Raw genomic sequence first — 20,012 nt, 5'->3', positions numbered from 1 at the left:
TTAAAATATGTTAATATCCTCGGTAAAAAATGCAATATAGTTTTTCCATCAAGAACATTATTAGGATTATAAATAATACAGACAATTCAAATACACTTTCCAGAATAGATAGGAAGACTTAAGGTAGTAGTTCTCTTATCATAGGTAGTATTACTTATTTTTCTAATAAGCATCTGGAAATGTATAGGGCCACATCATTCCGTTACTGGCATGGGCCACTACCTCTTAGTCTCCAGGGGACAAAGATGCCAACTACGCTATCATATACTGGACAGTCCTATTTTATATAGGAATTGTCCTATCCAAAATACCAATGGTATTGTTTTTGAGAAATATTTGATTATGATATAATTAAAATTGATGAAGATCATCACAAATATTCTAGAAAATGTAAAGTAAAAAGCAGAGAACACTGGGGTAGAGAAAGAAGATGAGTAAAAGTTAATAAGGTATGTAAAGAGAAAAAGCATAGAGAAGAAGGCATGCCTAGCACACTGTACTTTAGAGGTGGGCAGCCTCTTTCAGATCTAGAAAAAGCTAGGGATAAAGGAACATAAATAATTTTTTCCCTCCACTGACTCCCAGAACAGAGAGCTCCAGCATCTTTATCAAGCAGGACACTCTCCTGGTTTCCTGACTGTGCTTTCTGAATCCTTTCTCCAAAAGACACCTGATGGTAAGAATCTGGAGACTTTTCTGCCTTCCATAATGTTTCTTTAAGTATATGCTGATGTTCAATGCCCTTAGTTCATTTAAAGCTTTAGACTTTACTATTAGAGAAATAAAAGTGTAAGTATCAATAGCTGGCTGATTGTGAATTAATTTCAGCTGAAGTAATTATCTAATCAATCAATAAGAATATACAACAGATATCAGAATCCTCCTCCTATTGTAATAGGGAAAAATAAAAGGAGGCCAGTGAACATCTTTAGAGGAAAAAGGCCCTAAAAAAGGACGCTGTGAATTTAAATGCAGTTTCCCATTTTTTTTCTAGTGATTGTTCATCTTTAGCTTCCATTGCAAAAAGGCCACTACTTGAAACTAAAAATGTAGGCTTTAATTATGAAAAGTTTATTAAAAAAAATCTAAGCCTATTCCCAGAGGATAGGCTAAGACACGTGCCCCTTCTTAAGCTTGAACATGATAACCCATAAAAACTGTTACAGATTAATAATGAGATTTCAATGATTTTTTCCCCCTGAACATTTGCATGAAGTTTGAAAACAGATTCCCCACACTCATTTTTAAGTACTAGACATAACTGTGAGATAATTTAATCAGTACTAAATAAAATATTTATAATGTATTCAAAGGAGGTGGTAAAAATATGCTCCTAACACTTTTCAAAGTTTATCAGTTCTAAATTAGGCAATATGGACTATGGTACTCACATGCTGGTTTTGTATTAAAGCATCAAGATTGGGTTCACATGGAATGCTGAAAACCACACGAATCCTACCTTCTGTAATCACATCCCCTGAATCCTGAACCTTGGAGGGAAAAAGAAAATCACAATGTTTTAGTCTCTTTCACCACATTTTATTTACTTTTCTACTTATTTGAACAATGTTTATTTCTGAAATACAACAAGACAGTAAAATTGGATACTGGAGATTCTCTTAGAATTCATAAATGAATGTGATTATATTATAAATTTGAGCCAATACACATTGCTTTAATAGCCAGTTTTTTTCCTTTAAATTAACTTTTTATTTGCAAATAACTTTAAATTATCAAAAAGCTGCAAACATAAAAACAGGTTAAAGATCACTTATAAAACATTTACCTAGATATTAACATTTTACTCAATCTGCTTTAACATTTGTACTCTATGCATATACATAATTATTTTTTTTTAACTTTTTGAGGGTATATTACATATATCATATCCCTTACCCTTTAATATTTTGGTGAATACAGCCTAAGAAGAAGGATGTTTTATTATATAACCACAGTACAGTTACTAAATACACTCATTTACATTGATAAAATAGTTCAATCAACTGTCCATATTCCAATTTTGTCACGGTTGGCCCCAAATTTTTCCTATATTATAATAAAGAAACCCTCTTCTCCCTCTACTACAGAATTCAGGCTAGGATCAGACATTACATTTAGTTATCAAACCCCCTAGCCAACTTAAATCTAGACTATATCCAAAGTCTTTGTCTTTTATAACATTGGCATTTTTGAAGAATAAGGTCATTCTTCTCTCTTCATCCTGCCTTTAAAAACAAAAGTGCCTCATTTTGGATTTGTCTGATGTTTCCTTATGATTAAGTTAAGCTCATATATTCTCAGCTAGAATAGTGCATGGGTGATGTGTCCTTCTTAATACCTTGGTATCACATATGGAGGTGCATGACATTGCTCAATTTCTTCACTGTCCAATTAGGTTTTTTTTCTCTCATAACTAATTAATGGTCTGTGGGAAGACACTTTCTAAGGCCATGAAAATATCCTACTCAGATAAAAAAATTCCCCCTAGATTTAGTTTCCAATGGAGATTGTTACTTGATTCAATCTTTATTGTAATGCTTATAAAATGGTTTTCCAACTCTAGCACACTCCATTTACCTTTGACATGATACTATAAACAAGGGCCCTTCTGTTCTCTATTTGCTTATTTATTATCACTGTGGAATCATTAATTCCTATCCCCCCCAGCCCAATGGTTTATAATCCACTAGTGTACTTTATTATTTTGGTACTCAAACTGTCCCAGATTTGAGCAGTCTGGTAGGAGCTCCTTTGACCTGGTTTCTGTGTTTATGTGATATGGTCCCATCATTCTTTTGAGCACTGCTTTATTTTCTGGCCTAACCGGTGGTTCTAGAAAATGTAAAGTAAAAAGCTTATCTTCTACCTACCCTGCCCCAGCCTAGTAATGGGCCATTTCTCTGAAAAGCTTTCAGTGGGGTGTATTATTAGAGGTCAAACCTGGAGATTAAATGTATTCATTGTTACTAGATTATCTTTGTTTCTTAACCTTTTGAGCAAATACAGCTAGAAAGTACATGTATGTATAGGCATATATGCATTCACACACATACAAATATACATATATATCCATATACATGTGCCCATATACATATGTATAAACACATGTATGTATTTTTAAAATCATAAGTTCACATTAATTCCTTTAATTCTAATCTGTCCCCACAGATTCTTCTTTGCATTCTTCCATTTCATATTTACATGTATCTTTTTCATGTGAGAACTGGAGTTCCTCAAACATCAACACATTTATAACTTCACCAACTCAATAATACAACTAAAATAATTTCATAACTGCTTCATCCACTACCATAATGAATAAACCTGCTAAATAAGAGATTAAGATTTGAATTCTTTCTCCGCTGCCTCTTAACCCCAACCTGCTCAAGATTAAAGATATATAGTCAAATACTGTGTTTATAAGTTAGACAAATGAATTTTTCCCCTTTAGTATTACATTTTATTTTATACCTAAATGAAGAGAAGTTAAATAACTATCACTTAGAACTAGAAAGAAATTTAATTAGTAACAATAACAGGAACTAACTTCTCCAGTGCAGCCATAATAGGGGGTTCCCAGCATAAAGACCGTACTTCTGGGAGGAAACAAGTCATCCAACGTTTTGATATTGGAGAAACGGGAGTCAAAAGCTCGGATATCCTACACAGAATGAAATATAAAAGTAAATTATCACAGTCAAAAGTCCTATGGATTGGACATCAAATTTTTCTTCCTATGGGGTTATTACCATGCTGTCTGCAAATGCAAAATGTAAAGATTTTCTACATAACAATACTGGCAGCTAAAATGTATTGACTTTATATGCCATTCTTCTAGGTATTTTGTACATTAGTTAATTTCATTCTCAAGACAACCCTGTATAGCACAGATCATTATTAGCCTCACTTCACACATGGGGAAACTAAGGCACCAAAAGGGCGTGAAATATCACCCGCCAAGATCATACAGCTAAAAAGTCAACTCAGGCAGTCTTAATCACTACACTATACTGTTTCTCAAAATTACAGTATCAGTACATGCTTTAAAAAAATTTTGTCTCAGGCGCCTGGGTGGCTCAGTTGTTAAGCCTCTGCCTTCAGCTCAGGTCATGATCCCAGTGTCCTGTGATGGAGTCCCACATCCGGCTCCCTGCTTGGCAGGAAGCCTGCTTCCCCCTCTCTCAGTCTTCCCATTTGTGTTCCCTCTCTCTCTGTCTAATAAATAAATAAATAAATCTTAAAAAAAATTTTTTTGTCTTGTTATCACACCCAAAATTACCAATACAAAAGCAAATACTTTTATTTATTTATTTACTAATTTATTTCAGGCAAACATTTTTTGGAGAATAAAAATCTAAAACTGTAGGCTGTTAAGCTAATGGTAGGCTTTTCATTAGATATTAAGTTTAAAAAATAAATAAATAAAAAAGACAAGTTTCCTAATTATGCACAGAGTGAGCATATAACAACCCTTTCAAAGACTACAGTTTTTGTGGTGGTTCAAGACAGTTCAAGATGGCAGCACAGGAAGATCCTGAATGCCTCTCCTCCCATGGACACACCAAATCTTCACCTACATATGGAACAATTAGTTCCCTCTTAAAGAGACCTGAAAAATAGTTGAACAGCAACTCCACAACAAAAGATTAAAAGGTACAGATTGATTTGGGTAGGAGAGGCAGACATACTATTGCCAAAAACCCTGCCCCTGATGTGGAGACCCACAATCAGGAGAGATCTCCTTCTTGAGGAGCAAGGGGTTTGTGTTCTGTATCAGGCACCCCAACCCTTGGAAACTGCACTGGCGAGACAGGCTGCCAAAGTATCTGGCTTTGAAAACAAATGGGGCTTATGTCTAGGAGACCCAAAAGGCTGCAGGTAATGGAGATTCTGCTTGTAAAGGGCTTGTGTGCAGACTTACTAGCCCTGAGATCCAGGGTAAAAGCAGTGGTTTGAAAGTACCTAGACCATATGGGGAAAACATTAATTTGCTAATCGTAAAGTTTCTGTCAGGGGGACAGGGGACTGTTGGGACTTTCTCTGGACACAGAAGCGCTGGCAGGTGTTCTTCCTTTGTGTTCTCTTTTTTTTTTTTTTTTTTGTTCTTCCTTTACTTTGTGTTCTTTTTTGTGTTCTTCCTTTACTTTGCTAGCATTGGCAAGTGTGCTCTGCTAAAGCTGGCAGGCACACCCTACCCCCATGTATATATGGGGTCTCTCTCTCTCTCCCTCTACACAGACACATAGACACACACACACACACACGGTTATTACTCAGTCATAAAAAATAACGAAGATCTTGCCATTTGCAACAACATAGATGGACACGAGGGTATTATGCTAAGTGAAGTATGAGAGAGAAAAACAAATACATGACTTCAGTTAATATGCAATTTAAAAAACAAAACAAATAAAACACAACACAACTAGCAGATACAGAGAAATGACTGGTGGCTGCCAGACAGAGGGGTTTGGGGAGATGGATAAAATGCATGAAGGGGCTTAAGGGGTACTAGTTATACTAATACTGAAGGGGTATTAGTTACACAATAAATAAATCATGGGGATGTAACGTATAGCATGGTGACTTTAGTCAGTAATAATGTACTACGTATTTGAAAGCTGTAAAACAGTAAATCTTAAAAGTTCTCATCATAAGAAAAAAATTCTGTAACTTTGTATGGTGACACATGGTAACAAGACTTATATTGGTGATCATTTGGCAGTATATACAAATACTGAATCATTTTGTACACTTTGAAACCAATGTAATATGTCAATTATACATACAGTTTTTTCAAATGATATTAAATCATAGTCTCCATAATGCATTGCTGCATTAGTTTTCTATTTATAAATAAATATTAAATATGATACAGTTTTTTCTTTATATAGCAGGAGTAGTGCAGATTTAGATACAATTGAGATTTGATGGAGACTTACCTTTACAATAGTTTGATAAACAAAAGGAAGAACTTGTTTCGACCATTGTTTCTCTAGACGGACTTCACCATTTTGATTTATTTGATATTTACGACCTGTGAGTAACTGAGCATATACAACTGCGGATGTTTCATTTATTATTATTCCTTTTCTTCTTAGGTAGCTAAAAGAAAGAATAAAAAAGAAACGTAGATATGTATGAGTATGTTGAGTATGTATATATTCTAGGATGATAATCAAACTACCAACTCATAATCAAATGTTTAAATAAAATTTAAATAAATATGCTAGCAGACAGAGAGGCAGGAGGTAGCAGGCTCTCTGCTGAGCAGAGAGCCTGATGTGGGGCTCTATTCCAGGACCCTGGCATCATGACCTGAGCCAAAAGCAGAGGCTTTAATCCACTGAGCCACCCAGGTGCCCCCAGTGGGCCTTTTCAATCTCAAATATAGGTCAGCAAACTACGGTCATGAGACAAGTCTAGACTGACCCCATTTCTTGTAAATAAAATTTTACTTAAACATAGTCATCAATTTATTTACTGTCTATGATGGCTTTTGTGTTACAATAGCATAGTTGAGTAGTTGTGACAAACTACTCAAAGTCTACAAAGTCTACTACTGTAAAGTCTACGAAGCCCAGGATATCTACTATCTGGCATTTACAGAAAAAATTTGCTGACCTCTGATCTAAAGATAAAATTATTCTTCATCCAAGGGATATTTCCCTATCTCTTTTCCATTTTCTCTTCCTAGAACTCCTATTTGAGAAATACTAGAAATTCTGACTATACTCTTTTCATCTCTTCATGCTTTTGTACTGTGTGCTGACGGAATGAATCCCTCAGCTTCATCTTCTAGCTGATTGAATTTTCTTTTTTTTTCAACTGAGCCACCCAGTAACCCCTCACTGACTGAATTTTTAGTATGCCTATATTACTATTCAGACCATCTGCTCAGCTCATTATATCATAATTAAAATTTTTGTATTTGTGTTTTATATAAATATATTATATAATATATACTATATATATATAGTATATAGATGAATGACATAATTATATATAACACACACATATATATTTTTTTCCATAGCAGCTTATATATATATATTATTGTTCTCAATGGTAGCCTTGGTCTGAAATAAGTCACGGCGTCTTAAAAAAAGAAACAGAAGTCTTCCAACAAATTTTTGAAAGGAGCATTCTGCTTTTTCTTTCTTTCTTTCTTTCTTTTTTTTTTTTAAGATTTATTTGTTAAGGGGTGCCTAGGTTGCTCAGTGGGTTAAACCTCTGCCTTCGGCTCAGGTCATGATCTCAGGGTCCTGGGATCGAGCCCCACATCGGGCTCTCTGCTCGGGAGCCTGCTTCCCGTCTCTCTCTCTGCCTGCCTCTCTGCCTACTTGTGATCTCTGTCTGTCAGATGAATAAGTAAAATCTTAAAAAAAAAAAAAAAAAAAGATTTATTTGTTAAAGAAAGAGAGAGAGCACAAGCAGGTGGAGTGGCAAGCAGAGGGAGAAACAGTCTCCTTACTGAGCTAAGAGCCTGATGTGGGACTCAATCCCAGGACCCTGGGATCATGACCTAGGCCAAAGGCAGACACTTAACTGAGCCACCCAGGCACCTTCTGCTACCATTTTCTAAAAATCCAGTGGGAAAACCTACTAATTTTACTCAAAAGTTATTTAGCCAGTAATCTTGCTACCAATATGACAAGGATATCCCAAGAAAGGAAAATTATTTGCTAATCTTTCTCATAAAAATAAAAGCAAAAATTCTAAACAAAATGTAACAAATCTAATCCAATTACATATAAAAAGGAAAATACGTCATAGTCTAATAGGATTTACTCCAGGAATTCAGGGATAGATTTATATTTGAAATTCAATCAACGTAATTCAGCAGATTAAAAGAAAAATCATATGGTCGTTTTGACAGATGCAGGAAAAAAACCTGACAAAATCAGTACTAATTAATGATAAAAACTCTCAACCAACTAGGAATAGAAGGATATTTCCTTTATCTAATAAAGAATATCAATTAAATAAAAAACTCTAGGGGCGCCTGGGTGGCTCAGTGGGTTAGGGCCTCTGCCTTCGGCTCGGGTCATGATCCTGGAGACCTGGGATCGAGCCCCGCATCGGGCTCTCTGTTCAGAGGAAGCCTGCTTCCTCCTCTCTCTCTGCCTGCTTCTCTGCCTAATTGTGATCTCTGTCAAATAAATAAATAAAATCTTAAAAAAAAAAACACTCTATGGCAATCATTATATTTAATAATGAATCATTTAAGACTTTTCTTTGAAATTGAGAATAGCATCACACGAAAATCATAAATAAGAGACTGTGGGGCACGTGGGTGGCTCAGTGGGTTAAGCATCTGCCTTCAGCTCAGGTCACAATCCCCAAGTCCTGGGACTGAGCTCTGAGTCAGCCTCCTGCTCAGCACAAGCAATCTGTTTCTCCATCTCCCTCCAACCCTCCCCCATGTTTGTGCTTGTGCTCATGCTCTTGCTCTATCTAAAATAAATAAGTAAATAAATCTTAAAAAAAAATTAATATAAGATAGGTAATCAACTCAGAAAAAGGGCAAAATATATGAACAGGCATTGCACAAAGGAGCATATTCAAATGACCAACAAATATGAAAGGATGCTCAACTTTTACTGTCATTAGGGAAATGCAAATTAAGCCAAATGAAATATCACTATATAGCAATGGCTAAAATGGAAGAGACAATAATAAGTACTGAAGGTAGAGAGAAAATAAATTCTTATAAATTGCTAGAAGAATGTAAATGCATACAATCACTTTGTAACTCTTTTTGGTAGTATCTACTCAAGCTGAGCTTAAGCATTATCCTACGAAGCAGTAATTCCACTCTTAATTATGTACCTAACAGTAATGCATATATACCTATTCACTAAAAGCACCAAACAACTCAACTATCTATCCACAAAAGTATGGATAAATTGTACTATATTCATACAATGTAATATAATCATTAGTGAAAATGAACAAACTAAACTATATGTAACAACATATGAATATTAGAATCACAGTACGGAACAAGAGAGGTCAGGTTCAAAAAGAATACATTCTGTATGAATCAATTCTTACAAAGTTCGAAATAGGAAAAACTAATCTCTAGAGTTACAAATCAAAATAGTTACATTTGGAGGAGAGGAGAAATAGATGGTAATGGCTGGAAGAGGGTATAAGGGGCTTTGTAGGATTATGACAACTTCTCTGTTGGTTCTATTTTTTTTTTTAAGGATTTTATTTATTTATTTGACAGAGGGAGTCACAGCAAGAGAGGGAACACAAGCAGGGGGAAAGGGAGACGGAGAAGCAGGCTCCCGGGGAGCCCCATGTGGGGCTCGATCCCAGGACTCTGGGATCAAGGTCTGAGCCGAAGGCAGATGCTTAAGGACTGAGCCACCCAGGTGCCCCTCTGTTGGTTCTGTTTCTTGACTTACATTCTAGTTATACATGTGAAAATTTATCAAGTAAAATATTTATGCATTGTGTATATTCTTTTCTCTGTATACTTCAATAGAAACTTTCTATTAGAAAAAAAACCTAAAATAGTAATTTAGAATAATAGCTTTAAATTTTCAAGTGGTAGGAAGACTTTTCTCCATTTACTTTTTAAAAGAAAAATTTACTTATTTGAGAGAGTGAGAGTATGTGCAAATGCTCACATGTATAGGGGATAAGGGCAAAGGGAGATGGAAATCCTCAAGCAGCCTCCTGGCTGAGTGTACAGCCTGACCTGGGGCTAGATCCCAGGACCCTGAGATCACAACCTGAGCCAAAACGGAGTCAGAGGCTTAATGGACGGAGCCACCCAGGCATCCCTCTCTATTTACTTTAGCTTTTACTTTTATTGCTTTGGGGTCAGTGTTGTGGTCAATATTCTCTCTCTCTCTCTCTTTTTAAACAGCTGTGTTTATTTATTTATTTTTAAGTAAACTTTACCCCCAATGTGGGGCTTGAACTCATGACCTTGAGATTAGAGTCATGTATTCTATTGACTAGCCAGGCGCCTCTAGTCTGTATTCTTTCTTTCTTTTTTAATTGAAGTACACTTGGGCAAACAATATTAGTGTTATTTTACTATATAGGCTGTATAGTGTTGTTTTACTATACAAAAATGGCACCTGCCAACTTTGGCACTAGCAAGATAGAAGAAGAATGCAAAAATGGCACCTATCAATGCTCCAGTCCCTGAAAAGAATTCCAATAGGCCCCTGTTCTCCAACAGTTACCTAAGGTTAGCAAATCAATGTCCTTCCCATACGGTCTAGGCAATTTACAAACTTCAGCTTTTAACCTACCTGGGTCCTAGGATAACTGAGTCCATGTGGGAACTCTTTAAGAGCACAATCTCCATTTCCTACAGCTCTGTTTCTCCTGGTCACAAGCCCCACTGGTTTTCAAAGCCAGATGTTTTAGGGCTTGTCTCTCTAATGCAGATTCCAAGGGTTAAAATAACTGATGTGGGACATTAATTTTTTTTATAAAGATTTTTATTTATTTATTGACAGAGAGAGATTACAAGTAGGCAGAGAGGCAGGCAGAGAGAGGAAGGGAAGCAGGCTCCCTGCTGAGCAGAGAGCCCGATGCGGGGCTCGATCCCAGGACCCTGAGATCATGACCTGAGCTGAAGGCAGAGGCTTTAACCCACTGAGCCACCCAGGCGCCCCCGGGGCATTAAATTTTTAAAAATACTTAACATATCTCTTCTTTTCTAAAGTATAAACAAAACTATACTTTAACTTTATCTTATGTAAAATGTGAGTTAGTACTTAAAAAATAATTCTGTATTTTAATAATTTATTAATAAACTGGCATTTGTCACCAATGATTTGGTAACCACATTTTTTTGGGTTGACTCATCTCTTGCTTGTTTGAGGTACAAAGTTTTGGAACTTTTCTCCAAATTATCTTCTAAATGCATCATCTTCTTCATAGCAACCCCAAAAGTACTTTCTTATGTCTTTCTTTCAGTCTTCTTTCTCCAATTCCCAATCCTTTTCATTCTATTATATACTCAATAGTAACCTGCTTAACTGAAGTATCATCAGTTCTCTGTGTAGCTCTCTCAAGGAGTAGCCATTTGTTTTCATACTATATATGGGCTAGGATAGGGTGTTCTCCTTACAACCTACCGTGACATTCAAATCCCTCATAGTAAACTACTATGCTCTTTTCCATTCTATCCTTATGCCCACTATCATCCAGAATGTTCTCAGAGTTTACATATATAACCTACCTAACACCACAGGAATTTAGTTTCACTATCTCCTTACCACCAATAACCTCTTCCATTCCACTTCAGCCATCTAGTCCTATAGCTATGACCTGGGTCATGACATCACCCGTAATAGATTTACCTCCAAAATTATTAATCCCAACATCTTATTGTCTAAAAATTTTTCCAGCAAACTTGCTTGTGCAACCCACTTTATGATTTTATTTATTTATTTTTTTGACACACAGAGATCACAAGTAGGCAGAGAGGCAGGCAGAGAGGCTGGGAGGAAGCAGGCTTCCTGCTGAGCAGAGAGCCTGGTGTGGGGCTCAATCGCAGGACGCTGAAATCATTATCTGAGCCAAAGGGCGAGGCTTTAACCCACTGAGCCACAAAGGCGACCCTCAACCACTTTATGATTAGCTTAACTTGGGATCTCCAATCCACTGATCCTTCTACTTTCTCTAAAACTATTAACTTAACCTACTTTCTTTACTTCTCCTACTATCCCACTTAGATTCCATTGTCTACTTTTTCAGTAACATTCCTGCCAATATCCTTAACTTCCTTGCCTTTCTGTCTTTTCATTATATCCATCTAGCAAAATCCAGTGCTTGTTAAATCTCTGCTTTTTCTAGGCCTGTAACTGATCAACAGAGCTCTACTACCAAAAGATAGGGCAGATCATTACATTTTAAATTAATGTCATTCAACTTCAAAAAGGGCCCTCAATATTGCCTATAATTCAACCACATTCTTCTGATCAACTGATACTCTTCTATTTTCTCCAAGGACTTTTTTTTTTATAAGTTTATTTATATATGTAAGTAATCTCTACACTCAATATGGGGCTCGAATTCATGACCTCAAGATCAAGAGTATACAAGTTCTTCTGAATGAGCCAGCCAAGTGCTCCCCCAAGCACTATTTTCAAACCTTCTCTGTTTTACTCAAATTTAAGACCAATCTCTCTTTTCCTGCCTCCATTCTAAATAGGTGAATTCAACATTCACTTTACAAAGAAAACAAAGGCAACCGATGAGAGCTTCTCATCTGCTCCATGCCAAACACACATACCAACCTGTATTTGTATACCATCTTGTTAAAACAGAGGAGCTACCTTTTTCCTCTTTAAGAATCTATCTTGTTCCATCTTCAAATACATTGTTTTCTTTCTTTTGATAATTGCACCTCTCTTCTCATTTTTACACATGATCCTATCTCGCTGAATAAACCAAACACCAAGTCCATTCAATTCTAAATCCTTCTTCAGCTATGTCTTTTTTTTTTTTTTTTTAAGATTTTATTTATTTATTTGACAGAGAGAGAGAAAGAGACAGGCAGAGAGGCAAGCAGGGGTTGGGAGTGGGGTGGAAGCAGGCTTCCTGCCAAATAGAGAGCCCGACACGGGGCTCGATCCCAGGACCCCGAGACCACAACCTGAGCCAAAGGCAGAGGCTTAAGCCACTGAGTCACCTAGGTGCCCCTCTTTAGCTATTTTTTTTTTTTTTTTTTTTTAGATTTTATTTATTTATTTGACAGACCGAGATCACAAGTAGCCAGAGAAGGAGGAAGAGAGAGGGGAAGGAAGCAGGCTCGCTGCCAAGCAGAGCCCGATGCGGGCGGGGCTCGATCGATCCCAGGAACCTGGGTTCATGACCTGAGCCGAAGGCAGGGGCTTTAACCCACTGAGCCACCCAGGTGCCCCTTTAGCTATGTTTTTTTTTTTTTTTAAAGATTTTATTTATTTTATTTGACAGAGAGAGAGATCACAAGTAGGCAGAGAGGCAGGCAGAGACAGAGGGGGAAGCAGGCTCCCCGCTGAGCAGAGGGCTGATGCGGGGCTTGATCCCAGGACACTGAGATCATGATCTGAGCCGAAGGCAGCGGCTTAATCCACTGAGCCACCCAGGTGCCCCCCCTTTAGCTATGTCTTAATGGTAGTTTTCATTAGAAAGGAAATCTGCTACACAGGAATACAAAAAGGTACCAACACTGTCATATGTACTCAGAGAGTTTCTAAAAATAAAGTCACATAACTTGGTACTCCTCGAAATATTTCATGTGTTATGTTCACACAAAAAAGGATGTACTGAACTTAGGAGAACAAGTCTTGGTTAATAAGATATATGGAGATAAGTGAAATAATTAATAGGATCTACATTCTTGCTGTAGAAGTCTTAGAGTTAAGGATGGTCTGTGCAAGTATTACTCTTAATCATTAGAGCCATGAGATCCTCATGTTGATATAATGTGCAAAATCACAAGTAAGTAAGATAAACCCAACCTCAGGGGCAGAGTATCACTGGCCGTATGAATTTCACCTTACAAGACATATTATAGAAGTGCTGGGGAGGTGTGGGAAGAGGGGACAAAATGTAAGGTGATATGAGAGAGGAATATGGTGGTTAAAAAAAAAAAAAAAAGCAGTCTAAGAAAATGGTAATCAGAATAAATACACCTAAGTGCTTATGAATCCACATAGCCTCGTCTACCCTATTTGGTTAACCAGAGATCCTAAACTGGCAGGCACTAAAAATCATTCTTTTGTATGAATCAACACACATTGCCATCAACTTCAGCAGTCTGCTGCATTGATTATTATCTCTGCTCTTCGCGGCCATCAAGAAGATCAAGTCCATCCATATGGGAAGAACCGACAGAACAAGGAGTCAAGAGCTTCTGGCTTACTTCACAACTGAAGTTTCTGAAGTTGTTTACTCCTATTATGTCTCCATTTCTGTTACTCTCAATCATTCTTCCACCCATACTAGTCCAGCTTGCAGCCCCACTGCTCAAACAAAATAGCTCTTGTTTATTAATCTTCTCCATAATATTTGACATGACTTATTCCCTTATTCTTCAAACACTCTTTTTTTCTTTTTTTTAAATTTGCATGATGTAACACTTTCCTGGCTGTTCTCCTACCTCTCAGATTGCCTTGTTTCTTTCCCCTTTGTTGCCTCATCTTCCTCATTAGGGTTCCTTTTTGGTTCTAACACTCCAGCCACATTGGCCATTATCATTAATGTTATATATGCTACTTTTCCACTTGCCATAGGAACTTTATATGTACATTTTTCTCATCCTGAAACATGCTCCCTTTTCACTCTTTGCCTAACTCCTACCCCATATTCAGATAACCAGTTTAATCAACATTTTCTTTTGGTAAGTTTTCTCTAACTAAGGCAAATGCCTCCTTAGCTAAGTCAAACTCCTCTATTACATGGTCTCAGAGCACTACTTCTTCAAAGTAATTATCATAATTATAGTTTGATCAAAAATTCACACAAGATGGGGCACCTTGGTGGCTCAGTTAAGTGGCTTCTTGGATTTGGCTCAGGTCCTGATCTCACAGCTCCTGAGACTGAGCCCTGCATTGGGCTCCAGGCTTAGCTGGAGTCTGCTTGGATATTCTCTTCCTCTGCCCCATCCCCCACTCATGCATCTGCTCTCTCTCTCTCTTTCAAATAAATAAATCTTTAAAAAAAATTCACACAAGACATTAATGCCCAGTTTTCATCTACCAGCCGTTAAGTTTCATGAGCATAGGGACTATGTAATTTTATTCTTTATGGTATCTACAGTGCCAACCACTAAACCCAGCAAGTATCAATAATTGTTGAACACATGAATAAATGTCTAAACTCTTGTAGTATTCTGAATGGAGTTTCTTGTCAATCAAAGGAGTCGAACAAAACAATCTCTGTTCATTTAAACAAACAAATATTTATAGGCTGCTTTAGCATTAGCCAAAGAATGAGAACAGAGTGTTAACAAAAGTAGATATGTTCCCTACCTTTATGGAGCTTACTATCTAAGGAAATGGTCATTAAAATAATCACACAAATAAATTTATTATTGTGATTTTTATTTATGAACTATAAAATAAAATTCAGTATAGTATGGACTACGACAGGAGTATCTAATTTATACTCTCAGAAGACAAAAAATAGCTCTACCTCCAAAGAGCTGTTTATCTCCTTGTTTTATGCTAGATCGGTTTTTGTTGTTTTTTTTAAAGATTTATTTATTTATTTGAGAGGGAGGGAGAGAATCTCCAGTAGCCTCCATGCTGGGTGGGCACAGAGCCTGATGCAAGCTTGAACTCAAAACCCTGAGATCACGACCTGAGCTGAAACCAAGAGTTGGATGCCTAACTGACTGTGCCTCCCAGGCACCCCATGCTGGAAGGTTTTTTATGGTCTCTTTATATTTTCCCTGTTTACTCATTTTTGAATAAGGATAGTATAGCCTGGTATCAACTCTAAAATTGTGTAAGAGGCATCTCCTTAAATTCCCATTTACCAATGGATGTTATTACAGTTTTAACAGGAAGGGAGATGGATATATATTTACAACACAATTTCATGTGCCATTGCCAATATATATTATTCTGTTTTGGTTTGGAGAATTCTAGTATTTGGATGAAGAAAGAGAAGTCATGGTGGGACCATGGAGGAGGGCCAGTTTCTTAGTTATTTGGCTGGTTACAGACCCTGCATTTTTGAATTCAGGGGCGTAACGGACTTAGATGCAGAGAAGGTAGGAAAGTGATCAGAGAGTAAGGATGAGGAACAAAGGAAAATTTTCCTTCCTATTTTCATTACATGTGACCAAGAAATTCAGTGGCAACCTAATAACTATTATTAAATGTTATTCCTAGTATTATGTGATTGTATCTTTTCTTTCTTTGTACATCATGAAGAATTTTAGTGACAAACTGGGCAAAGCTATCACTGCTGCTAACCAGGTATTATTTTAAACTAGGATTGTTGTTTTCTTTAGAACATAAAATGAAGATGTAGTCAGTATTCATAGTGATTATTATGTTAAGTAGGAAATAACGAGAGAACAAGTACATTAGATCACATTCTAGTTCTATGACATTAAATACATTTTGACACTCACTATTCTGAAATTCCTTGTACTTCTTTTGTCCAGTTAGATTGCTCTTTGTCTCCAAGATGGACCACTTTAGATGGTGGGGCAGTTCTTCCCAAATAAAGCTTCTGTGTTCCTGGAGGTTCTTCCAAGTAAAATCTTAAAAATTAAAATAAAATTAAAATTATATTACCTCCAAATTTATGGTTTAATAAGGTGTTCTAGCAGCATAAGTCCTCAAAGTGAAAAGGTTTCTACATGATATAACAGCAAAACACCAGACATCCTTTTTTTTCTTTTTTTAAAGATTTTTTATTTATTTGATGGATAGAGAGAGATCACAAGTGAACAGAGAGGCAGGCAGAGAGAGAGGAAGGGAAGCAGGCCCTCCGCTGAGCAGAGAGCCTGGTGTGGGGCTCGATCCCAGGACCCTGAGATCATGATCTGAGCTGAAGGCAGAGGCTTAACCCACTGAGCCACCCAGGTGTCCCCCAACACTCTTTTTTTAAACTGTAATATAAAATTTTAGAACAAAGATTTGTAAAAAATTTCAAATATAAAAATTTTATTTTCTCTCAAAAAACTAAATATATAATAAAATATAGATTTTTAAAGAATTAAAAAAATACTCTCAAATTCAATAAAGTATATTTGCTAAAAATTTTAACTTGATTCTCATAAACCATTATACCTAACTTCCAGTTGACAGGAAATATGTGGGATGGAGGACCAAGTTAAGTGACACTAAGCACAGACAATCAGGTAAATCCAGAATTATACAAAATAACTGGCCTGGACTCTTCAAGAAAAGAGGCAGGGAAGTAAACTTAGTTTGCCAGATCCCAGGATATAAAATCAACATACAGAAATCAACTGTATTTCTAGATACTAGCTGGGGAAACCAACATTTAAAACATAGTATCATCTATAGTTGCTCCAAAATAATTTAAATACTTAGATGGAGCAATTCCTTCTGCCTTATTTTTATTTTTCAAAATTGTTTTAATTATTTCCATATAAATTTTATTTCCATATAAATCCTTTCCATATAAATTTTAGAATACGTTGTTCTGCCTCCATAAAATCTGGGAGAGATTTTGATAGGAGTGCTTTAAGCCTACAAATTAATTTGGGGAGACTTGGTATCTTTACTATGTTGAGTCTTTTGATCCAAATGGATCTCCATTTATCTCACCATTTATTTCAATTTTTGATTTCTTTCCCCAGTGGTTTCCTTTTTTTTAGCATACAGATCCTGTATGTAATTTGTTAGATTTATACCTAAGATTGAGACATATATAGCTACAGTAAGAAGACAGTGTGGTACTGGCATAAAAACAGATATACAGATAAATGCAACAAAATGGAAAACTCAGAAATAGACCCACACAGTTATGCTCAACTGATTTTTTACAAAGGTGTAAAGGCAATCTAATGGAGGAAGAACAGCCTTTTCAACAAATGGGGCTGGAACAACTGAATACTCATTCATAGGCAAATATATGAACCTTGACCTAAACCTCATACCTAATACAAAAATTAATTCACAATGGGTCACGGATTTAAATGTAAAAGGATGAGGTAAAATTATAAAACTTTTTGAAGAAAATATAGAGAAAAGGTATGGGACCTCAGGCTAGGCAAAGTTTTTATACCAAAAGCATGATCTGTAAATGAAAAAACTGATAAACAGAACTTCATTAAAAAGGGAAGGGAACTGTATTCTGATGTTTAAAAAAGAAAAGAACCCTCAAGATTTCTCAAGGAAAAAAAAAAAAAAAGATTTCTCAAGAGCTCCTCAACAAAAGCAGTTACCCATAGAAGAAAAAAAAATCATAATGGGACTGATCTCTTGTCAACAAAATTTTATGACAGAACACAACTAAAGTATGCTCACAGAAAACTAAGGAAAAAGGACTGGGCCTCTAAAATTCTAAACCTAAGTGTGAGGAAAACAAAAATGATCTTTTGGATATGTAATGGCTCATTACATTTTAGAAAATGCAACATTTTCTCTGAAAAAATTACCTTTAAAGGTTCTAGACACATGAAAAAAAAAGATCAGACTAAATTTACATGAAATAAAGATATAAGATGACAAAGAATAAATTGTCTAAATAATCATTGACAAAATGATCATGAACTGAAATAAAATAAGAAACTATTTCTTAAATTGATGTATTATTTAAATGAAAATTTAAAAATTGATACATTATTTAAATGAAACCTGGGAGGGGCATGGAAGGTCAGGTTATATATGCCATTCATTCTTGTCAGAAAGAGAAATATATTTGCTAAATAATAACTGCTAGCAAAAAATTAGGATACAGAACTTTCACATAATTAAAAGGAAAAGAAAGCAAAAGGGAAAAGATAAATGCATCTAAAATATCTCAGTGAGGTACTATGGTTGAACTTTGAATGATGTGATTAAAAGACTTTCATTTTCACTATAGAGTGTAAATATTTTTACAGTAATTCTATCAGGTTTTTTTGGTAATTCTTTCAGTTTTAAAAAATATCATTAAAAGCCATCAAGTTAACAAAACAAATATAAATTTTAAAAATATACATCAAATCTTACTTACTTAGTTTCTCCATCTGATATACCAACAACTCTAGCTTCTTCAAGATGAGGCCAGTTAACAAAGACAGACTTTCCAAGCACGGATGAAGCTATATTTTCTACACACTTAAAGTAAAAGCAGAAAAGTTCACTCATATTTCAGGTCTAAGAGTTAAGTGTACAAAGGCAAAATTAAATAATTAAAACCTGGCTTGTGTTTACAAAGGTCTTTAAAATCAATATAAACCTTACCTTAATAATTAAGACAGATATAAAATACCATTTGCTCACTCAAACCATTTATTTCCTACAGTTCCTCCTCTTTTCAACTTTACTCTCCAACTAATTATTCCACCCACTTGAATTCAGTTAGTTTTCCTAATTTGTCTTCTTTAAGTTGTATCTTTATTGCTAACTACTCTTTTTCTTTTTAGTATGTTTCCCAGGATTTCTGGTTGGAGTCTTAATTTTTTTCCCCTTTCCTTTATTTAAAAAAATACATTTCACTTGTTTTTACCCATCTGCCTTTCTTTAACCCTTTATTTTAGTATAACTCTATTAAAGTTGACCAAGTTTACCTTCCCCTCTCCCAATCCCTTCTTATTAGAGAGGCACTATGACCAACTTAAGGTACTGTTCTACAGTATAAACATTATGACACCAGGAAGCTTGCCTCCTTCTCATTTTCTCAACAGCAATGGCACTTATTAGTAAAGGATGGCCCACTGACTTTAATCCTGAATGAAACTACTTGGTGAATAAATAAGTTCCAGTGAAATTAAACTGAAGAGCACCGACGTATAATGTATTACTGTCCCTAACAATAGCCAACATTACTAGAAATAATGTTTAGCAAGAAACCTAGGTTCTTAGTTCTGCTGCTAACTCCATTTAAGTTTCTTAATTTGTAGAATTAATGATTTCGAATAGATGCTTACAAAATTCTACCCAATTATAAAATTCTATGATCCTATTATTCTCATGGTTATTTTTCTCATGGAAACTGAGAAAGGTGGTAAGAATAGCAGAAATGTCTACAAAAGGGCTAATCATTGTTTCATATCAAATAATCAGATAAAAGAATCTAAGAAATCTGACTTCATTTCAGTTTGTAGTTGGTATAATGAAATAAGAACCCTAGACTTAAAATTAGGAATCATGGGTCCAAATTTGAGTTCTATGTCTTTCCAGCTATAGAATCGTAGGCAAATCATTTAAACCCCCCACTGAGGCAGAGTTTTCTTATATGAGAAAAAGAAGTAACATCTACCTCACAATGTTTATTTGGTGATAAAATAATATGCACAAAATCTTTCGTAAACTGTAAAATGCTGTATAAATATTTTATATGAAATAATATCTTAGGTA

General features: G+C 35.7%; 1 protein-coding gene across 3 annotated transcripts in view; it reads right to left on the bottom strand.

Moving 5' to 3' along the window:
• XRN1 (5'-3' exoribonuclease 1) overlaps window positions 1-20,012 on the bottom strand; it is a 104,089-nt gene that overhangs the window by 46,998 nt on the left and 37,079 nt on the right. For all 3 annotated transcript variants that reach the window (XM_032346914.1, XM_032346924.1, XM_032346932.1), the window contains 5 exons: window positions 18,667-18,770; window positions 16,106-16,237; window positions 5,943-6,105; window positions 3,548-3,661; window positions 1,392-1,490 (listed from right to left, as the gene is read on the bottom strand). In XM_032346914.1, the coding sequence (XP_032202805.1) occupies window positions 1,392-1,490; window positions 3,548-3,661; window positions 5,943-6,105; window positions 16,106-16,237; window positions 18,667-18,770 (612 nt within the window). The remainder of the gene's footprint in view (window positions 1-1,391; window positions 1,491-3,547; window positions 3,662-5,942; window positions 6,106-16,105; window positions 16,238-18,666; window positions 18,771-20,012) is intronic.

The sequence above is a fragment of the Mustela erminea genome, chromosome 1, assembly GCF_009829155.1.
Source record: "Mustela erminea isolate mMusErm1 chromosome 1, mMusErm1.Pri, whole genome shotgun sequence".
Classification (NCBI taxonomy): Eukaryota; Metazoa; Chordata; class Mammalia; order Carnivora; family Mustelidae; genus Mustela; species Mustela erminea.
The sequence above is the reverse complement of the archived record's forward strand: the minus strand, read 5'-3'. Positions and strand labels throughout refer to the sequence as shown.